This window comes from Ambystoma mexicanum, chromosome 4q (genome assembly GCF_040938575.1).
Source record: "Ambystoma mexicanum isolate Mex_15411 chromosome 4q, UKY_AmexF1_1, whole genome shotgun sequence".
Classification (NCBI taxonomy): Eukaryota; Metazoa; Chordata; class Amphibia; order Caudata; family Ambystomatidae; genus Ambystoma; species Ambystoma mexicanum.
The window spans coordinates 525,636,730-525,660,429 of NC_090928.1; the positions used below are offsets into that span (position 1 = coordinate 525,636,730).

At 45.2% G+C, this 23,700-nt stretch overlaps 1 protein-coding gene across 1 annotated transcript in view; it reads left to right on the forward strand.

The window, feature by feature from the left end:
• The window catches only part of CRNKL1 (crooked neck pre-mRNA splicing factor 1), a 752,702-nt gene that overhangs the window by 421,460 nt on the left and 307,542 nt on the right, over window positions 1-23,700 (forward strand). Inside the window, exon 9 of the mRNA XM_069608075.1 lies at window positions 3,405-3,464. Within this exon, the coding sequence (XP_069464176.1) occupies window positions 3,405-3,464 (60 nt within the window). The remainder of the gene's footprint in view (window positions 1-3,404; window positions 3,465-23,700) is intronic.

Below are 23,700 nucleotides of genomic sequence, written 5' to 3' on the forward strand. Positions count from 1 at the left end.
ACTGAGCGACCTCTTCACACTACAAGCCCCATCCATGCTTTCACCCTAATGGGTGAGGACTGGGCCGGCCGCCACCCCCACCCCCCACCTAGACCTGGTGTGGCAGGTTCTCCCATACCGCAGTGGCTGTGGGATCCCCCGCTACGCCAGTGTTTGGAACCAAGATTTCTACAAAGAAGGAACCGCCTGCTGACTCCCCAAAAATGACCCCTGCAGCTGACCAGCATTGACTCCAGTGATCAGGCTCCTCTGCCTGATCTCTGAAGACCTTTGTTGGTGCTTGGAACATTGGGAGCAACCATTCTTGACCCCTGCTCGAGGATCTGTCCCTTGGGAGCCTTTGGACGTGTCCCTGGACCGCCCAGTTAACTGACCCGCTCTCTCCTGGGCTACCTCGCTGCAGCCATTGCTCCAAGTTGACAGTGGAACTTGCTAGATCTTCAGTTTATGCCACAAATCGTTTGTCCTTGCAATTTGAGCCGTCTCACTCCAAGGGAAGCTGCGATGCATCTGCTCCTTTGTTCGCTGTTGTACGAATGCCTGTCTCCTCCTAAACCTGTAGACCTCTGTTGGTACAATCTTTCTTCAATCCCATGAGGTGTCCTGAAGGGTCTGCACCGCAGGAAGTCATAACCTTTCTTCATTTGTGGTCTTTGTCTGGAAGCTAACTGGAACTGTTTGCTGTTCAACGCGACCAACTGCTGACTCAAAAAGTGACCCTTGCACCTTCGACCCTTGGGCCTTCCTCACCTGAACCAAGCGCAGAAGATTGTGCCCTCAGTGAATTCCGGATGACCTACAATGGTATCTGGAGGGATCTGAGTAAGGGGTTTGGGGGGGGGTAGTTAACATCACCGTTTTTGCCCCATCCTCCATTGGGTGTAAAGCCCTTGTCCCCAACTCTCTATGCCCCTTACCATCTGAAGTGTGGACTTCATAAAATAAAGGGAAGATTTACATGTGCTTATTCTGATTATTTCTACCTATTTTTCTTGCATTTGAGTTCTCACCTGTTGAACACAGGTAAGTAATTCATAAGCATCTTTATTCTCCTATTGGTGAATGTGTATATATGCTAAGTGTGGTTTTGATTGGCACTGCTTACTGTTGATTTTAATCTGCTTAGTGTGTAACTATAGGCCTAATAAATAGCTGTATTTTTCAATTCTTACTATCTAACTTGGAATTATTAAGTGTTGCTCTGTGTGGGCCTATTGTAGACCTAGACCACTTTTCCACTTTTCCTGAGACTAAGCCTTGACTGCTCGCTCATCTACCTTGATTGAGATTTGGCTAACCTCTGTGTCTTCCCCGTTCACCAGAAATATGGTGGCCTCCCGCCAGGGATGATTATGGAAATCCATTTTACCATAAGCAAACAGCAAATATGTCCTAACAGACCCTGTGCAACAGTATCCCAAAACTGATATGAACATTGTCCTTCCCATGCCGCCAGCCTTAATATGCTGCAAGTCCGTGTGAAAAGAGGAGTCAGGGTTTAGTCACTACTTATGACTTTTTGTTACACACAGGTCCCAGGTAGGGAAGAGAGGGCCAGATTAGCCTGGTAGAGTTATCCAATCCTGGGAAAGAGAGGTGTACTTAATCGGGACAGGACGTGTGGATTTTTTGGGATGAAGTCAAGAGGTTGAGGTTGAAGATGACCAAGAGACGAGCAGGAGGAAGGAAGGAGTGGCCGACTTTGGTGGCGATTTGTTGGACAGGTGAGGTATTGGTTTAGGAGTGTGTTTTTGGTGTGTGTGTGTGTGTGTGTGTGTGTGTGTGTGTGTGTGCGCTGCACATGGGTAGGAAGGAGTGGTTGTGAAGAGAATATTACAGAGTGAAAGGGGGGTGTTTGTTTAATTTGGTGGGAGAAGGGGAGTAGAAGTGTGGAGGAGAGAGTAGGAGCGGAGCAGTAAGGAGGGAGTCATAGTGTGGTGAAGGGGTAGTATAGCAGTGGAAGGAAGAGTAAGATCAAAGGGTGGAGGCCGTATATAGCTAGAGTGGAAAACATTGATGATAAAGTGGAGGGAGGAGTGAGATGGAGTAGACATGGAGAGGGTAGAGCAGTGAGAGGCAAGAGTGGGCATGTTAGGAGTCTGAATCACACACACAGCGTTTGTAAGGCACCATCCCACATCCCCATATATCACTAATAATTGAATAGAGTAGGGACAGTTAGGAAGTCGCTGAGGGAGTTTAGACAGCCAGCTCCCAAGACTGTCATCTTTGTTGTAAGTCCGCTTTGCAGGGTCAGCACTCAGTGGCACTTAACCCGTTTTTAAGAACGTCTGGGCTAGGGGGAAGATTAATTACCAGACAAGAGATAGAGGGGCGGCCCTAGGGCCCATTGAAGCTTCGATTAAAAACCCTTGAACCAAGAGTTGGAGTGATTATTGTGCTATCTGTGACATTACTCAAAGGGACTACAAACATTATGCACTTTAGTCATCTGGCAACTTTGCTGAAGATTCATGGAAATGTTATCACAGCATTAGAATTTATCTTAAATACAGGAGCTTCTTCCTGATAACTGTTTTGATTCTCACAGTGAAAAGCGTATGACTTGCATCTCATTCTAATGTGATACAGAAATTATCTTTGTACATATAGAGAAAGACAGGCAAGGGTCTCAGAAATAGCTGCACAAAAGCCCAATGCTCCAAGGCATAATTTGCTTTTATATACAAAATGCATTTTTTGTTTTTTTGTGTTACTGACAATCTTCAAATATACTGCACTCACGCGCACTGCTGCATTAAGTTACCAACAATATGTCCTTTTTGAAAAACACGTTTCATTACATATGTGAAGTTAGTTTATTAACAGCCATAGCAGAATCCTTGACAAACACCTCTGCCCAGATTTTATATGTGAAAGTGGCAATTTAAGAACTCATTATTTATGGAGAATGTGAAGACCAGGTTACCACAGAATTGAGGAATAAAATGTTCAAGGATGGTCATACAGGTACATATTTAGATTCTTAAAAACTCAACAGCCCTTATATTTGAGTGTTAATCCTGTAGGTTACCTGCTGACATCAGTGTTTTATTTCAAGACCTACTTATGGAAGTATTTGGGCTGTTGCCACTAATGTGAAACTTGCTTTGCAAATTTAATTTAATTCAGCTCAATATTTATTTATATCTTTTAAGGAAGGCGCACATATTTTTAAGAGATTGTTGCATGCTTTCAAAAAGATTACAACCCAAAATGTATTACAATTCTGTGTTTTAGCACTTAACAATTTGTAACGCACATTTACATTTATTGGAAAAATTGTAGTCATTTTTGCTACTGCAAAAGCTATTTAAAAAATAAGGGCATATTGGACAAACGTGCCTGATGCACATCAGCATGTATGCCCTTAACATGTTAAACCCTTTCTGTCTTTTATACAGGATCCAGAGAGAACAAGACAAGTGTACCAGGCATGCCTAGAACTCATTCCACATAAAAAGGTACAACTCTGCTTTCTCAATTTATGGTAGATTCCTCTTTCTCTGTGTGCATTAGCTGTGACCTGGGGCAGCATCAGGGTCTGCTAACCCCTTCAGTTGAAAGGGGCCCTGAGCCTCATGGGGGCCCCAACAACAGTCCCCAGTTTGGCAGGCAACTTTCTAATGACACAGCAATATTCGCCGTTTATTCAGGAAGGTGCGCTTTGCAGCGCGTACATTATAAAGCTGCCTTGCTTCCGGTCTTCACCTCTCTCTGGCCTTTGCTGTACCTTTTTACTGTGGTTTCTCTACATTAGCACCTTGCTGGCAAAGTAGTAATACTTTTTCAATAGAAGTTTAGCGTTTCAGCTGGCTAGTCGTCTTGTGATAATCAGAGGCCTATATTTCTTTGTCTCCATTATAATGTATGCATCCCCCTTGTGCCTCAGACAGTTGTTCTCTGCTCTAAGCAAGAGGGGCCTCCAACCATCATGTTGGAATGGGCCTCCTGTGAGCCTTGACACACCTTCAGCCAAACTAGCTGTGACCTAGCTCTTTTTATTTGTCAGCCATACACAATACAACAATTAAAATGTCAGTAAAACTCTGCTACCATATTTGAAAAATGTATGTAATCGAGTTATGTACACTCTTGTATTTCTCATCATTCTCTTGCAGTTTGTTTTATCACTATGAGGCTAAGATTAGGAGGTACTCTTAAAGGTTTGTTCCATTTTATGCCAGCGACTTGTATAGTCCTATTTCCTTGTTTGTGGTTGAAAAGGTTTTGTATCCTTTTTGTCCACCACAATGACTTCTAAAGGGATATCCAAGAATAACGAGTCTGAAAGTGGTAAGGTTTGCAGCTAATGTCAGTCCAAGTTTGCAAGTAGGAAATTCCTTGTCCCTTTCCTAGGCATGATTCATGGTTTTGAGATCTGTGATATCTGAAAGCTTTTTCCATGCTGGGTTATTCACAGTAGATGTAGAGGAAACCACCAATCATCCAGTTCCCCTTTGACCCGTAATTGAGGGTAGCTTTAGGACTCCCTGTCTCAGTATTATTAGTGAACAGTGCCACAATGTATGTCTTGACCTTCTAGCTCTGTCCACTATTTACAAGTTAGAAGTATTTGTATTTATTCAGTAAGAGGCTGAGCATGCTGATGAGAAACACTGGACAGTAAAAAGAGAAGTCTATTACAGGGTGTTTTACACAAAAATAAAGTGAAATTTGAGTAGCTTAAAGACCCAGTGGATAAGGGGAAAGCATTGCATGGGAGTGTTCAGTGGGTATGACGCAAGCTGAGAAAAATTGTTATTAAAATTATAAACTGCTAATGTTACCATGAGTATCGTTATTTGTCTTTGTACAGTGCAGGAGCCTAATAGAGATGGGGACATTGGAACTAGCAGAGCATGATTCGCCTTCAGGCTTCTTTGCTACTTCCTGCAGTGTTGTGAGGTCCTTCTTAAAGGGCTGGGGGAGTGGTTGCATTTTTTACACCCATACGTAGGGAACTCTAGCGGTGGGGTGCATGGAAGCTCAAGTAGTGGAAGCAGGAAGCAGTAAAGTGGTTGGTGGGGAACTGTCAAATTTAGTAGGGTGTGAATTGCAGGTTTTGTGATCGAAAGTAAAGGGAGGTTTGGGCAGGGCAGGCAATCCATGGATGGACTAAACTACTTGGAGATGTTTTTGAATGGTGTATCTATGTTTCTTGGAGAGCCATCTCACGTGGAGTATGTTGGCTGATGTAGGAGAAGAGCGCATGGGAGGTTGTAAACAGTGAAAGTTGTAAAGTTTAAAATGTACCGAGGAGAAGGCCATGAAAGGGTAAATCAGCAAAGCCAGAGTGAGCCCTGGAAAGGAGTAAATGTTAAGTCATGTGCTGGAACTTCTTTTAGAAATAAATAATATGATCTAGAAGCCATTCTTAAACTATTCAACCACTGAATAGCATACGGCTATAGAAGAAGTAGCCCCACTTTAAATCATATACCACAAAAGGCAACAGTATAAGTGGTTCATGGTATGTTTAGCCCTGGTAAAGCGCCAGAATCCTAGTTTATAATGGGACTTGAGATCCTAAGACGACCCTCCTTTATGAAATTGACAAGATTACATTAACTTCATATAGAGCAAAGATTTAAACGTAGGAGTAGTCTTACAGTACTCTGTGGCCTGTTACCAAAATTAATTAGAAGCATTATTTTGAGTCTTAAGAAATATCTGTCAGCCACATCTAAGTCTATGCACAATTCTGAAGTACTATTAATCATTCTCTTAGTACTGTAAGTGTGTAAAATAAGGAGGATGTCAAAAAGGTGGCTTGTTTGGGGCTAAATACTTTTTTAAAAACAATTAAGCAAGATAAAACCTATCAATCCTTATTCCTATGAGGGGTTTCCCTGCCTCAACTAAAGATCACGTGTCTGTCAGGATGTTTGTCAACTGAAAAGTGTCCACAGTCCTATATCAAGAAAACCTTACTGCTGTCCCTTACACTAGAAACTAAAGAATAAGGCAGTATTGTTGTGGTCCCAGGAGAATGACTTCCTTATCCTGGGCTATGATTCCTGGTTCGTGGAAACAGTTTCCAAATCTTAGAACCGTCTTGTGTCTCACATGTTGTCAGGGTGAATGGCTCCCTTCGTCTGATAGTAGAGTTCTACTCGCACGTTGCCTGGCGGAATGGCTCCCTTCCCCTGATAGTAAAGTTGCACACAATACTTTCTTGGTGGACCAGGAGAATGTCTCCCTTCTCCTTGGGTCTAGTTTCAGATAGTCCGGGGGGAATGACTCCCTTGCCCGGCCTTTTTGGCGCTCACCGCTGATTCGGGTTAACAGGAGAATGACTCCCTTCTCCTGGTATCTTGTTGTCTGTTCATTACAACCAGGGGGAATTACTCCCTTCCCCTGGTTTTCTTTTCATTAGGCATCACACTTAAAACACCCAACTCTGGAGTGTTAGGAGGGTCTGCGACCCCGGCTTCTCTTTTTCTTTGACTTGGCCCACTTGGTTGACTTCCCTGCCAAGTACTGTGTGAGGAGCCAGGAATTAAAGACATGGTTTTGGCTAAAGACTTTTATTTAATAGAAAAGGGGTTGGAAATAATGCCTCACTATCCCTAATCTAAGAGGAATTTTCCTACCTAAACAAAAAGCTAATGGATCTGTCAATGTCAAGATGTCCAAATGAAAGTAAGCCCAGTGTCCGTAATCCTATACTGGCCCTCACACTCTAAAATAACTCTATGGTGCAAAGGGTAATGTTCCTTGTCTTCTTCAAGTGCTCATACATTGTCAAAGTTCAACATAAGAGTTCAAAATCCAACAAAAAGGGTTTTCCTGATGAACAAATATTCACAGTTCTAGGGAGAACCACCTTCACTAGGTTCTTTTCATTCAACCTCAAGTTTTAAAATAATCGCCAAGTTCTCAAGAGGACTTCCTCCCTCCCCTTAGAGTGTTCATGTAGCTTGAGGATCTTGCTCCCTTCCCCAAGGTTTCTCTTTACTTCAAGATTCAAAGCCACCTTTCTCCCCAGGGACCTTTCCTTCTCTTTATACACTTTGTTCACAGTTCACAATGTTACTGTTTTCCTTTAACTTCTTCTGTTAATATGTCACAACCATAGCTCAAGGTGTCCAAGGCATGATTTTCCCTTGAGCCACATCATTGTAGTTCATAAATGGCTTTTCCTTTTCACAGTTTATACAACAGACACATGCTATGATATGATATATTTTATTTATATTGCGCTTGTACACATGTATCTTCACCTGGTATCCTGCCAGGACTTTTATATCCAAAACATTCAACGCTTTGTAGTATCAGGGGGAAATAGCTCCCTTCCTCAGATGTTCAACAGGCTGGGTTGACTAACCTGCCCAACACGTCACTTGTCTTGACAAAAGTTCACAAGGCCAATCAGAATATTTTCTTTCCTTGGCCTCTCTCAGGCTTTGTCTTCCCACTTCATAAATTTTTCGTTTCTCGCTAGTTACGAGCTTCCCCTCGTTTATATTTCTTTCCTCTCGTTCTATTTTTAAGTAAAGGCATTGGTGCGCCGGCCACCCGTTCCCTTCCCCTGGGCTTACCGGTTGCCTTTGGCGTCCTCTCTTTTCCATCTGCTTCGTAGAATTGGCTCGGTGGGCGCCTGGCCAAACGCAGTCTTGCCACTGTGCCTCTCTCCCCAATGCGCGGTTCCTGCAGCATTTCCCTTGCTTGCGGTAAACCACTGGCACCTCTTCCTTGACTTGGTGAGGTCGGGTTGGCTCTCTGGGGTCTGCCGGAAGCGTGTCTTCCCCCAGCGTGGTGTTCAGCTGTGTTACCAACTGGCAGGCAGACCTGCATCTGCAGCTCTCTTCGTTCCTTCTTCTTCTCCCTCTCCTTCTCTCCGTAGACTCAAATGGGCCTTGCCCCTGCAGGGTAAGGGAATGAGCTTGCCTGCCAGCATGTTGAGCTCCGTAGACTCTGAGCCCCAACTTTCTTCCTCAGCTATCTCTCCCTCTACTGGACCAGTCTCTCCTGGGGTCTGTGCAGGTTCAGCAGACTGTGAACCACAGCTCTCCTGGTCAGCTGGGCCACTCCTTCTCCTTCTGCTGAACCAGTCTCTCCTCCTTGCCTCTGTAATGGATTCCACCGCCTCCAAGTAAGCGCCCTGGTCTTCCCTCGTCTGTCTTCTCTGGAGTGACTTCACTCTTGCCACATGGTGCGCCCACGGAGGGCTCCTTGCACTTACTAAGTCTTTTCTTGCTTTTATATTGGCTCTAGCCAATAGGATTTGGGGAAAGACTAGACAGCCGAGAGTGGTTCCCATTAGAAGCGATCATCATTCCTCCATTCCTCTCCCTCGTCACAGTACTGAGAAAGTGATCTTCATTGAGGTGACTCTTCTTCCTCGTCCCAGTACGTTTTAAGGGAATAGTAAGAGGGGTAAAATGTAAGAGTCTTTTAGGAGAGGGATTGTTCTTAGGGTTATAGGAAGGTGGTTGAAGGTCCTTTGACTGACGGAAATACTGCGTTCTATCTAGCAAGTCCACTTTACTCCGATTAGGATCGTCTCCCCCCACATGGTCCTGCCTCGGCCAGCCACCCCCAGGGTCGGGATAAGATAGCGGATGTCCTTCCCTGGCCATATGGGGAGAGACTCTCCCATGGCAAATGGTGACATCGCTAGATTCATCACCACTGCCACAAGGAAGATGACTCGTATTCCTTTCTTGCTTTGGGTGCCAGACCCTGGCTTCTCTTCTTCTTTGAACTGGCCCGCTTGGTTCACTCCCCTGCCAAGTATTGCCACAAGGAAGATGACTCGTGTCTCCTATAGGTTCCCTGACCCTCCTTTGGCTGTAAGAGGGTTTATCCTCGCCACTGTTGTAGGGGATTCTCCCTCTCAAGTTCTCTTTATGGAACTTGGGGTCCTTGACCCTTCCCTTGTGGTCAACTGGCTTTGTTCCACCATTGCAATGAGGAGGAGAAGGTTTGTAGGCGTTCTGCCCCTGCCGTGCCACCCAAGCGTTAATGATGTAAAGGGGCGTAGGGACAACTACATGCACCCTCTTGGTAAGCCGCCTGCGTCCGCTCTGGGTGCCCTGTGCCACCATTTACCCTGTTGAAGGTTTTGCCACATCGCCAGAACTTCCTGGGATGGCAGGCATTCAGTTTGGTTCCTCCGGCGTTTTGCCTTCCCTGCAGCTATGCAACTTGGTTCCTGGCTGCTTTCTGCGTTCCTTCCTCCTCTTGACACTGCTGTGCACCGGCCTGCTCCTTCCGACCTCCCGATCAGTAGACTCAGTGAACTGAAAGCGTCCTTGGAGCTCTCTCCCTCCTCATCAGCGACGCAGTTTTATATCTCCCGTGTTCGGTGTGCAGCACACCTGCCATCTTCCATGGCTGCCCGAGACAGTGTTTAGTCCATATTTGATTTGTATCCAATGTTGCCAGCAGTGCCTGGTCCTGCCATTGTATAAGTCCTTAGTTTCATTCACAGGTTTCATCTTCATTGCTCGGCGGGGCCAACTCGTCTTAGTACTTGTATTACATAGGCTCCTGTTGTTCTTCATCTCTGTACTTTCCAGAACATTTATAGGTCTACTGTCTGCAAAGAGGTTAGCAGAGGAAAGAGAGGCTAGAGTATGTGGGGATGTGATGTTCTCATAAGGGCTGTTCCCAAGATGGTCAACCTTATCCCCATGAGATCCTCCAGCAATGAATCCCCCCAGGGGACTATCAGGAAGTGGCTTCGCCTCCCTGGCCTCGGGAAAAGGCTCCTACGTGGGAAGAAGTGGCGACATCTAATGAATCGTCACAGTAGCTTTAGACTAAAGTTGAAATTGCACAACTGTTTCAGCACCATACCATCTCAGCTAAATACTCCTTAGTTATATTATAGCAAATGGTCAAAACATCTCTGTTCTCAAAATACGTGTATTGAGAATTTCTGCCTTTTTAATCTGAAAATGTGCTTTTATGCATTCTTACTTTGATCTGAGGTGAGAATTACAAAGAAGATCCAGTCACATTGGTACACAGACCATTATCACTGCACTGCTTCAGATACCCCTTGCCACTCTTTTCAGTAACAAGCCCTTCAAAGCTCATTAACACCAGCAAACCATTCCTCTCTTCGCACAACCGCCTCACCATCTCCCGTGCCATTATCGGCTCAAAACTAGAGTACTGTAATGCTCTCTTCGCGGGAACAACTGTAAAGAACCTTAACAAATTACAGGCCATCCAGAACAACGCCCTCTGTGCTGCCCTTGATCTCTCCAAACACGACCACATCAAAGCATCCAGGAAAGAAGCTCACAGGCTCACAGTAGTATTCAACATTTGCAGTAATATTATGCTTTTTGGATTTGGCCAAGTAAGCCCCTCAGATAGTGTTGCAATGGACCTAGTTGTTGCTGTCGGCACCGATTAATGTCATTTTCCCAATTTCAATTCCAGGCTCGATCTTTCCTGCAGAGTACCTTAAGGCTAAACTGTTTTCTTCCATTATTTTTACCTTTACCTTCTTCCCTATGTAAAGCCTACTCCCTTGTACAGGCTTCTATTTTGTAAATGTGTCTGTCACTGAGATTTCTCTCCTACTAGAATACAATCTGGACACAGCCAAAGTGACTGCGTATTTGCAAAATTGCCTCTAGGCTCTACAAAATTGGCACAAATTAAAACCGTAAAGTCCACAGTTTATTTGGAAAGCCAGGCTCCTTAAATGTAAATAAGTTTTGTCTTCTGGCACTTTGAAATTGCCCAAAACCAGTAGCAGTAATATGAAATCTGCTATGGTTTAGTAGTCTTTAACTCAAAACTCTGAAGAGATGGCTACCATATTTTTAAAACCCTCTGTATTTCGTTGCTAGTAGTGGCTGTACCATTACTGCCCCTGCCCCTCCCTCTACTCTCCTGTTCCCACTCCACTTCTCCCCCCCTCTCAGTCAACTGCTCTTTGCACTGTTTTGTTGTTGAATGATTCAAGTTGTTACTTTGCTCACAATGTTATTTGTTGTTATTACTCTGTATTTTGTTGTTCCATTGTACAGCGCCTTGGTGTAAAGCGCTCTATAAATCAATCAATCAATCACTACTTGACCACTCAGAAGATGAAAAGGTCATTGCAAGGTGCCTTTGATCATCTAATAGCTTCGAATTAGCAGTTGCATCCTTAATATGACACAAATGCAGATTAAACGATTGCTGTTTGCAAGCCACTAGTCAGTGAACCTAATTTGTCAAGTATCTGTCTCCTCATCCTCTAATGGTTTAGCTGTTTTCTCAGCAGAACCTGTCATTACTCCAACATGGACGGGTTTAACTTGTTATTATTTGGGCCTAGCCCTATTGATTATCCGTAACAACCTGATCAGAAGTCCAGTTGGCGCTTTCGAAAGCTACACCTTCATTGTGAGGCTTGATGTTATGAAGGAGAGGTCATTAGATGAAGTGTTTTGCTGACCAGAACACTCAGATCCAGCGACGACATCCGCATGGAACCTACACCATATACAAGGAAAAAACGTGGTGGATCATCACTAGCCGCTAAACTTTGGAACTCCCTCCAGAGAGAAATACGAACCATGAATGACCATCTAAAATTCAGAAAACTCCTAAAAACCTGAGTCTTCCAAGGCATAAAATAAGCAATTTCGCATAGGAATTTGCTATGCAATTCTGAAGGTTTGCTAATCAAATGGAAACTTGTGTAGCAAAGTTAGCTATTTATGTTGCCCTCTTCAATGAAAGCTTGCCCAGGATTCCTCTCTTGCCCGTGGTGCTCTCTTCACCTTCTCTTCTCTGTTTACTTACAGTTCTAATGGGGAGAAAGTGCAGCAGTAATCATCTCCTCCACTCTTAAGTGCCAAAGGCATTTGTGGGAGTGCTAGGCAAGAATTTCTTTTTCTTTTTCAAATAATTGCATACCAGAAGTAATCTGGATGATACTTGTATTACGTGTTCTATATCCTGTCTGACAAAGACCAGTACGTGTCAACTTTATATATTTTTTCAAATAGTCTTGCAATTCCATTCCTAAAATTACAGTATTCATTTTGCAAAACACTGCATCATCTCCATGCTTTACAGTAAAGTTAAGGTTAGTGTATCTAAATTTCGTAGTGTCAACTATATTTAATTTTGTTGGGGAAGATGCATCATATTGACTAGGGAACCCTTTGGAAAATATGCATGATCAAATGCTTTTGATGGCAAACCTAGTTCTGCAGCAGGTTGCATACATCTTGCAACTGTTGCTCAACCCTTTAGTGAACCCATACTCCTTGACATTCTAAAGTATCACCCTGTTGCTTTATACAAGGCACCCTGAAAGTTAGATGACCACAAACTACAATATTCCACTTAGTTTGCCCAGTTCTGTCTTCTATGTAATCCACTATGCCTAGTATCTTTCTTTCCTCTTACATAATTAATACACAAAGCAAACTAGATGCTTACGCAAAGTAGTGATCAATACTTCCATCCAGTCTGTACATCTACAGATCTCTTGCAATACCAAACACTGTAGTTAGCCTGCAGTGCTTGCTTTGCTTTATGATTGATTGTATTCTATATTACCACCTGCAGGAGACAGCTGTCCAAACTGCTTTCAGAACCATTTAATTTATATATATTTGTTTGTGTCCATTCATGCAGCTAACCTTTTACATTTTACAAACACTGATCTATTGCTCGCAAAGTCTTTTCGCCACAATCGCATTGTCGAGTCGATTTTATGAAGGGCGCGTGGCATTTACAAGGGATGTTTTAAAATGTTAGTTAACATTTACTTTGTTTGTAGTAAATGTCAAAGGTTTCACTGTGCAGCCTCTGAGTGGCAGCAGTGTGCCAAACAAAGTGGGTTTGTATTGACATGCACCATTTCATAGAAATAGCATTTTTAATTAGTTGTCCTCCGTTACTATGGGTCGAATGCATTTCTCTTAGGTTGAATGGGTAAACTAAGTTACCCGACCTGCACATTTAGATGAAGTTTAAATTTGCTAGGCCTGACTCCTCTCACTAATGTCTTATTTCAGCGGTACGCAAAACTGCTGTATTGTTGCTCATTTCTTGGGTACATATAACCTCTGGTGATATTAACAATACTGGTACACAATTGCTAATCAAATGGGTCAATTTGCTAATCAAAATAATTTTAATTAGCAAACTCTGTTAATCAATTTTTGAAAACTAATTTATGCTTTGCTCTTCAACTGAGAACTGGATGAAAACGAATTGGCAACACCCACACCCGACAGAATCAACACACAAACGGCAAGACGGGGGACTAGGCCAGAGTCCAGACAACGTCCATGGGAGTAGAGAGGCCTCCGAGTGGGAAGGAGAACACGGGTGCTCCCGTTCCCATAGAGGGCCCTAGCAGAAACATAGGAGAGAAATAGGACTGACCCAAGTTGAACCACTGACGGAGGGAATTAGAATTAAAGGGGAAAGAGTGGCGACCGAACAGATAAACCACCATTGGTCCCAGGTGGCTCAAGGGCACAGGGAAGAGGTCCCCCTACCCTCAAAGGGCTCAGGGTGGCGATGGTGGCTGCAACATCAGTATGTGCCAGGGGACAAAGCGATGTAGACATACATTAGTCTGAACAGGGGGGGGGGGTCAGTGGGAGGGGTTGAGCAGGTATCACCACTAAATAGCCCTTCTAACAACCCACACAACTCTGCACAGAAAATAGCACACCACAGTGCACAACACTGGCAGGGATATGTGCCACAGGTGGCCAAAACTGAGGGGGTACAATAAAGTAGCACTACTAATCAACCCCACAAAAATACCAGGACTGGCTGGTGGCAGCGGATACCTTTATATTTGCTTTTATATAGTCTTGTGCATTTTTGTATTTTACTGCTTAATGTCAATTATAGTACCATATACTCTAAAATGGCTGTATCACAAGATTGTTGTCTGTTCTTGACCTTCTTCCTGCCCTGGAGTGGCCGTATTTTCCTTAAATTTTAAGACCTTTCCTGGGAAAGCTCCAGCGATCTCTGTGTGTGGCCGAATGTTGGGGCTGGGTCTGTCTGAACCCAGTCCACATCCTTGTCAGATGTGTCTGTAGTGGGGCAGATGAAGTGGCCAGATCCTTTCCATTAGTGGGCGGCGGGCAGCTTCAACCAGATTCTGGATGGGAGGCAGACTCCTGCAACCATTCTTCAGATCATCGTTGGAGCCAAGACCCCTATGGAGTAGAGCAGCTTGCTTATGTCCCAGAACCTGTCATTGGAAGAACGACAGCAGATCTTTATTTACTTGCCCAGTGAAGCCCGGTCTCTCTGCAGACCTCAAAAAGAACTTCATTGGTGCTTTGAACCCTGGACCCCATTAGCATTCCCCATCAGTCATTCAGCCTCCGCTACCAAGACTGTTGTATTGCTGGCCCTCGAACGTAAAAAGAAGCTTGCAGGGGTAGCCACATCAGTATTTAATGTCTGTCTGTCTCTAAGCCACACAGTGATCACATTAAGGCATCTCTTATCCAGCGCTGTGTAGGAAAGGTCCTGAAAACCTGATCGGAGCCCTTCTAAATGACACCGAACTTAGCATCCTTGTTGATTTCATGTGTGTTATGTAGTGTTCAGCACCTGCTTGTTGGAATGCCTGTGTGGCTGGCATAACAAGGCTCTCCCTGTAATGTTGATGATTGAATCCTAGAATGTGTGGGAGAACCTGGAATGCAAGAGGCAGTTGAAGCCTGAAAGCTGGGTGCTACCACATTCTTTCTTAACTGTATACGTATGCTAAAAACCATCTTCCTAATTCAAGTGAAGACTGTCTCATCTTTCATTGATGATGAGGTGCCTCATGCTGTGACTACTGTAAAGGGCAGAAGGCGGCCAGGAGACTGATCCTCCAGCTGGTGCTTCTGACCTCGTTTGTGCGACCAGAGGGGGACACCGTTTTGAAGTGGCTCGATCTGCGAGCCTGCTGTGTGGCCAGTGCGGCAGCCTGAGGGGTTGGCTTGTCGTGTACCGGAGAGACAGGGATTGGATCCCCAGGGCGTTTGCCTGGATTGAGGTTGCCTTGCTGACACACCATCCGCTCGCTGGAGCAGGCCACTCGGTGTGCGGCTCGCTGTAGTAACTAACATTTTTCTTTATCAACTGGAGTAGAGAATGGTCTTCAGGCCAACAGGTAACACCATTTTAAGGAGCATCGTGGCATAGGGGTGCGTGTTTTAGGCGCCTGGTATTTGCTCTTGGGCTCTGATCGCCCCCTTGGTTGGGACTCACGTCAATGTAGTGACGTGCTCGGTAGAGTATTAGAGGAATGGACCTACAGGTGTTCAATAGAGCAGCCATCTTTATTAGGTATGAGCCTTGGGCCACTGATCTCTACCGCCACTTCCTCGTTCCAGTAGGGGGGCACACATTGTTCTTGTGACAACCTCCAGGATCGGCATGTCGAATAGCTCAGAGCCTGCATTATTCCTCCTGCAAGGAGATGAGTCCCTAATCAGATGGAAGGACTAGAAGGATCATTTTCTTACGTTTGTTCTGGACGTCTATAGACCAAACTACTCCTTTGAACGTAAAGATCCCCTTCTAATGGATTGTGTCCTCCCACGTATTCCTCATCTATGATATTCGTATCTCACCAGCTTCGCTGCTTCGGCAAAACATTTTTTTGGCAACGTGCGCTGTGCACGAGCTTGTGGCGTCCATGTTCCTCGACGGTCTCCGTAGCGTGTCGATGTCACCAGTCGTATAAGTAGCTCGTGCCGCGCCCATTGGCTTCAGTTCAGTTTTTCTGATGGCTTTGCAATCGAGCTAATGGCGCGCTTCATGTTTTCCTCTGAGAAAATGCCATCTTCTTCGACCCATTCCACTCCTAAAACAGGGTTTAAAAAGTGTGTTTACTGTGGTTCCAAAATGTCGATCACTGAACCTCACCGTGTCTGGCTTTGGTGCTTGGGTTCGGACGATCGGACCGGCGACTGTGGCTCCGGTCAGTCGATGACGGAGAAAGCTCTTCGCGAATGAAAAGGTAAACTAGCGGTGGGGCGGGAAGCTTCGAGGGCCTCTTCGAAGGCTGCTTCTAAGAAGTATAAGTCCGGCGAGTTGAGAGACTCCGATAGGCATGAAGACCCATCTTGGACTTAAGAAACTTGAACAAGTTCCTCAGGAAGGAGAAGTTCAAGATGGTTACCCTTTTTCAGATCCTTCAGGCTCTCCAACTCCAAGACTGGTTGGTATCATTGGACCTTCAGGATGCTTACTTTCATGTGCCAATCCATCTCAAGCACAGAAAGTACCTGAGGTTTGTGGTTGGCGGCTCTCACTATCAGTTTCGAGTTCTGCCATTCGGGCTGACCTCCGCCCGAGGGTTTTCACCAAACTGATGGCGATGGTGGCAGCGAGTCTCAGGAGAGGGGGGATTCATGTCTAACCCTACTTGGACGATTGGTTGATCAAGGCTTGTTCCCCCGAACAAGCTCAGGAACATCTCTCAATCACCTGCCACTCCCTTCACAGACTGGGCTTCTCCCTCAATTACAATAAGTCCCATACAGTACCATTACAAAGACTCAAATTTATCAGAGCAGTCCTGGATACTTCGTTGGGGAAAACCTTGCCTCCCGAGATGAGGGCTCACCACGTTTTTACAGATGGTAACTAAGCTCCAGAATGCCCAGCATCTGCCAGCCTTCGATTATCTGAGGTTGCTTGGCCTCATGCCATCCTGCATTTTTCTGGTGCCAGAGGCCCGAATGAGAATGAGATCCCTTCAATGGGCCCTCAGGACTCAGTGGTCCCAATTCTCTGGGAATATGTCGGATCTTCTGCAAGTTCCAAGCACAGTTGCCCAGGACCTTCTATGGTGGGCTTGCAACGACAATATTCTCGGGAGAATCTTTCTGGCAACCATGGCCGGAGATAACAGTAGTGAGGGACGCCTCACTCACGGGGTGGGGAGCCCATACCAACGATCTGACAATTGTCGATCATTGGTCGCCATCGGAGTCCAAACTACACATCAACCTTTTGGAGCTCAGGGCGATCAGACTAGCACTGGAGGCCTTTCTGCCCTCTGTACAAGGAAGGAATGTCCTGATAATGATGGACAACACAGTGGTCATGTACTACCTCAACAAGAGAGGAGGCGTAGGGTCACTACCACTGTGCAGAGAGACAATGTAGCTATGGTTCTGGGCAATACAAGAAGGAATCTCTCTGTCGGCAGTTCACCTAGCTGGAGAGAAGACTGCAGCGGCGGATGCTCTGAGCAGGCAGAGCACCGTATCCCACGAGTGGTAACTAGCTCAGGAAGTCCTTCAAGAGATCTTCAACCTTTGGGGAACCCCTCAGGTGGATCTGATCGCCACCTCGGTCAACCGAAAGTGTGATCAGTACTGCTCAATGGAATTTCTCCCAAGAGGAGCTCCAGGAGACGTGTTCGTAGTGGACTGGGAATGTCCACTTCTGTGCGCGTTTCCCCCAGTCCCCGTGATTGCTCACATAATCGGGAGGTTGAGAAAGTTCAGGAAACCCATGATCCTAATTGCCCCGGAATTGGGCCAGAAGGACATGGTACCTGGACCTTCTGCCCTTCAATACATCTTCCACAAAGAGAGGATCTTCTCTCGCAAGTGGAAGGTCGAGTTCTCCATCCAGAGGTCAAGACACTCAACCTTCACGCATGGTTTCTGAGAGGTTGAGATTTAAGGATATGGACCTCCCGGATGACGTAATGGAGATTTTGCTTTCGGCCAGAAGGCCAGCAAATAAATCTCTGTACCGGTGTTGTTGGAATAAATTCAGTAACTGGTGCAAAGATAAGAATGTGGACCCGTTTCAGTGTGGCACTCCTATAGTGCTATCTATCTGGCCAATATGGGGCTCCAGATTGGGACAATAAAGGGATATTTGGCAGCGCTTTCCATATTCAAGCGCTCCTCGGAAGAGGTTTCCTATTTTAAGATTCCTTTGATTATTCCTTTTTTGACGGGGCTCACAAATGTGTACCCCCCAATACCCTTTCATGTCCCTACTTGGGATTTGAATCTTGTGTTGGAATTCCTAACTTGTATACCATTTGAGCCTCTACATTCCTGACCTTTAAGGCTTTTAACAGTCAAAGCTGTCCTCCTTGTGGCCTTAACATCAGCCGCAAGGTTAGTGAATGGCAGGCTCTCATGCAAACCTCTGTATACTACCTTTTACAAGGTAAAGAGGTGGTACTTGGAGTTAAACCTTCTTTCTTGCCAAAAGTAGTTTCTGACTTTCATTTGTCACAATAAATCACACTTCCAACCTTCTATCCTTCTCATTTGGGCAAAGAAGAGGAGAGGTTACACAGACTGGACCCAAAAAGGGCTCAGAGTTTTTATATATCAAGAATGACAAATTTGTGCCAGGATGACCAACTTTTTGTGGGTTACACCGGCCATAAACTGGGATTAGCGGTGACAAAACAAACTGTATCCCGCTGGATTACTTTTGCTATAGTAGAGCACTACAGATTCGCTGGGAAAGACCCACCGGAAGGGCTTCGTGCCTATTCCACAAGGGGTATGGCTACTTCCACGGCTCTGAAGAGGGGAATCCCTGTAATTGATATTTGTTCAGCTGAAACATTGGCATCAATGCACACCTTTGTTAAGTATTACTGCTTAGATGCCTCTTCTTCCCAGGAAGGTCTGTTTGCAAAAGCTGTACTTCATTCTGTACATGATAAAATATAATTAGTACTCCCACCTCCAAATTTACTACTGCTATGGGAGTCTATCATAGATGAGGAATACATGAGAGGAGAACAAGTTACTTACCAAATGTACATTTCTTTCGACTGGATGTTGCTCCCATGCATTCCTCATCGACCCTCCCATCCTACCCCGCAGTACAGTTTACGTTATTTACACTTCTCGTTCATGAAGAGCTTACAGTCTGAGGCACGCCTGGGTGTTCCCCAAATAATAACACGAAAAAATAAAACTAAAGCCAACGGGCGCGGCACAAGCTACTATACGACTGGTGACATTGACACGCTGCAGAGACCGTCGAGGGACATCGATGCCACAACCTCGTGCACAGGGCCCTCTGCCGAAATTTTGTTTTTCCGAAGCAGCAAAGCTGGTGAGATACGAATATCCTAGATGAGGAATACGTGGGAGGAACATCCATTCGAAAAGAACGTTACAGTTGGTAAGTAACTTGTTCTTCTCTACCATTGCTTCGGCCATGGTGGTCAAGAGGTACTTAAGAGGCTCCCGTCACTGATACTAGAGGATGGAGTATCCTTGAATTTTTCAAGCCAGCCCAGCCAAGCTAGACAAACAATATCAGGTAAAGGAAAATAAGATCCTTGCCCACTATACATTTGCCAACAGATGTCAAATTTGCATCTATATGCTGGATTATGTTATAGGAACACAAATTTACCCAGTTCCTTGGAATGTATGTTGGTATGAAGATTGTTTGTTTGAGAGATGAGTAAATAAGGTGTGATGGGGAAAAAATGTTCTTTTGTTGAGCCTCTTTATTAAGAAATTGTTAAATTTTGTATTTGAACATGTGAAATAAATATTCTGCAGTAGGAAGAGTTGGAAATTGAATCAGAATTCTGTCATCTTTGGTCTAGTTGGTCCATATTTTGTTTTCTCCTGTTTTTACTTACCTGGAGGACCATAGACCTAATACCAGGTATCCCTTAAAAATTGTTTTTCTCCTTATAAGCCGCCTACCGGCTGTAAGGTGCTCGGCTTCCTTGTTCAGACACGCTTCTGCTGTCTGTTTTCCCTTTCCACTCACTGGAGTGGGAGGGCTTTGGCTACTGCGATAGGATGTGTATTCATAAGGGAGACGTCCACCGGAGGCGCAGCGGATGGGCGCAGCGGTGGAGGGCCTTGCACGCCAAAGTCACGCCTAAGTTAAGCCTGTCTGTGCTTGTCCATGTTCAGGCCACCCTGTTGTCACCAATTCCACAATCTGTACAAACTCCATATCCTGTGCCGATTTACTTAGCTTGCCTCCAGCTGCTACTATTTTTCAACCTGATTTCAATGCTAGCTCTTTGGTTTTAGATCATGCCTTCTTGGATAGCAGTGCCTGCAGTTTTGTGAACTGTTTTGTAGTGAACACCTGCTCTTTGGTTGCGCACACCCAAGACTATAACAGCCTTCTTAGGTACTATAATCCTGACCTTGTGTTTGTCTCCGAGACATGTTTTCGGGAACATTCCGATCAATCAGCAATTCAGTTTACCTCCTAACTAGGAGATCCAGCTCCGTGATTGCATAGCATCTCATCCTGGAGGGGGCCTTGCTGTTCTTTTAATAGTAATTTTAAAGTTACCTCCATTCCAATTACTTATTCTCTGAAAATGGAATGCATCCTTGTGCGCATTCTAATTTCTGTTACTCTCACGTTATTTGCTTTCTTGGTGTACCGCCCTCCCGGCTATGATCGTGGTTTCTGTCTCGAGTTTGAATGGCTGGCATACGGCAGACATACCCTAACCTGATTGTTGTTGGGGATTTTAATCTCCCATCGAAGAAGTCCAACTGCCATCTGGTTGCTCATTTCTTGGTAACGATGTTGGATCTTGGCATACCCCAATTGGTCACATATCCTACATATCGTATGGGCAATACTCTCGATCTTATCTTTGCCCCTTCATCTATTGCCTCTGTTTTCTCTGCGCTGCCTGTAATTTGGTTGGACCATATGGTGGTGCCCTTTTCAGTACAGCTTGAGGGTTACTTCCTTCTTCCTCCCCAGCAGTATATTCAGAAACGCTGTTGGCACACTGTTTCTCATCAGGATCTGAGGCTCTTAATTTCCAATGGCTGTGCGAACACTACTGACTGCACACTGCCAATCCTGTCCCGGGCACTTAACGCAGCAGCAGATACTCATGCCCATTTTAATCGCTGTTTAGTGAATAATTGCCTTTCGGAACTGTGGTATACAGCCAAAGAACAAGTTACTTACCAACTGGTAATGTTCTTTCGACTGGGTGTTCCTCCAATGTATTCCTCCTCTATGACATGTAATGTCCACAGCTGTGCTGCTTTGGAAATTTTCTTTCGGCAGAGGGAACCCTGCGTCGATGGTGTCAGGTCGATGTCCCTCAAAGGCCTCTGTCGAGGGTGACAACATTGGATGTTATAAGTAGCACACAAGGCACCCGTAGCCTCAGTTCATGTTTTTCCCCCTCACAACGTGTGGCACACATGCCCATAATACAACATTGATTGCACTTAGCCTTGTTGGAACGAAAGCTGCAATGGCATGGGAAATTCTCGAGAGGGGTAGGCTGGGAGAGCGATGAGGAATACGTTGGAGGAACATCCAGTCGAAAGAAAGTTACCAGTTGGTAAGTAACTTGTTTTTCGAATGGGTTGTGTCCTCCAACGTATTCCTCATCTATGACGGACTCCCCAAGCAGTATCCATGAGTGGAGGAGGGAGAATAATTTAAACATACCCAATCAAATGGCAGAGTAAAGCACTGCCTTACCAAAGGCGACATCCTGAGCATGGGAAGTATCCAGGGAATAATGCTTAACAAACGTGTGTATGGAAGACCACGTTGCAGCATCATAGATGTTCTTTACCGGTACACCCCTCTGCAGGGCTTCGATGTAGCCATTCCCCTAGTGGAATGAGCCTGCAAGCCCTCGGGAGGGTCCTTGCCAGCCAACCTGTAGCATTCTGAAATAGTGCGGATAATCCACCTAGACAAGGTCTGCTTAGAATCAGCCTGGCCCAATCGGTGTCCAGTATACCCCACAAAGAGCTGGTCGTCCACTCTGACCCTGGACATTCTAGAAAGATAAAAGCTCAATGACCTCCTAGGATCCAACCTATGGAGTCTCTCCTTGTCCTTACTAGGATGCGGAGGAGGATAGAAGTAGAGGAGCACCACTTTCTTACTTAAATGAAATTCTGACACTACCTTAGGTAGGAAGGGCGGGCGTACTCTCAATGCAACCCTGTCCTTGTGGAACAAAGTAAAGGGTGGCTTAGAAGAAAGTGCTTGCAACTCGCTCGCTCTACGAGCAGGGGTAACTGCAACCAAGAAAACAGTCTTAAATGTCAACAATCTCAAGGGACAAGAGTGCAAAGGTTCAAATGGAGCACCCATCAGAAACTTAAAGACCAAATTAAGATCCCAGCCCGGCACCTGAAAAGGCGACGGCAGGAACACATTTGTGAGCCATTTCAGAAATGGAGGGATCAGTGCAATCTTAAAATAGGAGCATTCCTCAGACGAGCACTTAAAGATAGAAAGCGCTGCCAGGTAACCTTTAAATGTTCCCACCTGAAAGACCCCTGAGGGCCGAAGAAAGTAAGAAGGAGAGAACCCCCGGAATTGAGCACTAAAAAGTATCAACATTCTTTCCTCTGCACCAGTCGCAAAACCTACGGCAACTGTACAGGGACTTGGCCGTCTGGCCGAAAGCAACACCTCCATCACGTCATCTGGGAGGTCCCAATCCTTATATCTCAACCGTTCAGAAACCATGCGTGAAGGGTGAGAGTCTTGACCTCTGGATGGAGAACTCGACCTTCCTCTCATGAGAGAAGATCCGCTCTTTGGGGAAGACTTATTGGAGGACAGATGGACATGTCTAGAAGGTCCGGGTACCACGCTCTCCTGGCCCAATCCGGAGCAATGATGATCATGCGGGACCCAAACTGTTGTAACCTCCTTGAGGAATGACAGGGATCGGAGGAAACGCGTACAGAAGTGGGAATAACTAATCCACAACGAACGTGTCTCCTAGAGCTCCTCTCAGAGGAAATTCCCTCGCAAGCAGTACCTTTCACACTTCGGTTGGCACCGGCTGCGAACAGGTCCACCTGCGGGGTTCTCCAAAAGGCAGAAATCAATGCCTGGGGTCTGTTTGTTTTACTTTGGAAGTGAACAATTTGTAATACTCTTCACCCAACCACAAGATGGCCTATGCAAAGCATGTGACTCTTACCAGATACAAGCCCAAGAAAGACTGTTACTTGGTAAGTAATGTCTGCTATATATAAAATTTAGATCAGTGTGTGCCTGGGATGTTTTGAATGTGAGGCCCTCCAGTAGATTGGCCAGCTGCTCATTTTTTCAAATAAATGCACCCTCCCAATTTGAAGCAGAGTTTGCACTCCTCTCCTAATATTCCTATTTAACCATGGCGACTGTTAAAATGGATGTCTAGAATCTGGCCTGGTGGACAGATTTTAGGAAGCCACCCTAGTTATGATGAACAAAGACCCCTGAGAGGTTAGCCAAAACTCAATCAAGGTACGTGGATGAGCAGTCAAGACATGCTCTCTGAAGAACATGCGTGCGGTCAGTGACCCTCAATGAGTCCACACAGAATAGCACACAATTCAATTTAGACAGTCAGTTATACAAATAGTTTTACTTTTGGCTTTTAGAACACACTGAAAAATGAAGTTGGAAGTTAGTACTATCACACAACACTATAAAATACATATATGCACAATCACCATTAGGTTCAGTTAAACGTAAGCAATGTAGATGCAGTAAATGTTGGGAACCAATCACAAGAACAGTGTACTAACTTTAGAAGTTCAAACCCTACGATGAGTGGGGTCTTGCGCCCAAAAGTAAGAGTCCATAACAATGGGGGTCATTACGACCCAGGCGTTAACCATGGCGCTATTAGCGCCATGGTTGACGCTGGATTCCGCCATGGTGAATGGCGGAATTACCGCCCCCATTACAAAGTTGGCGGGGCGGTAATTCCCCATTCACCATTGGCCCTTC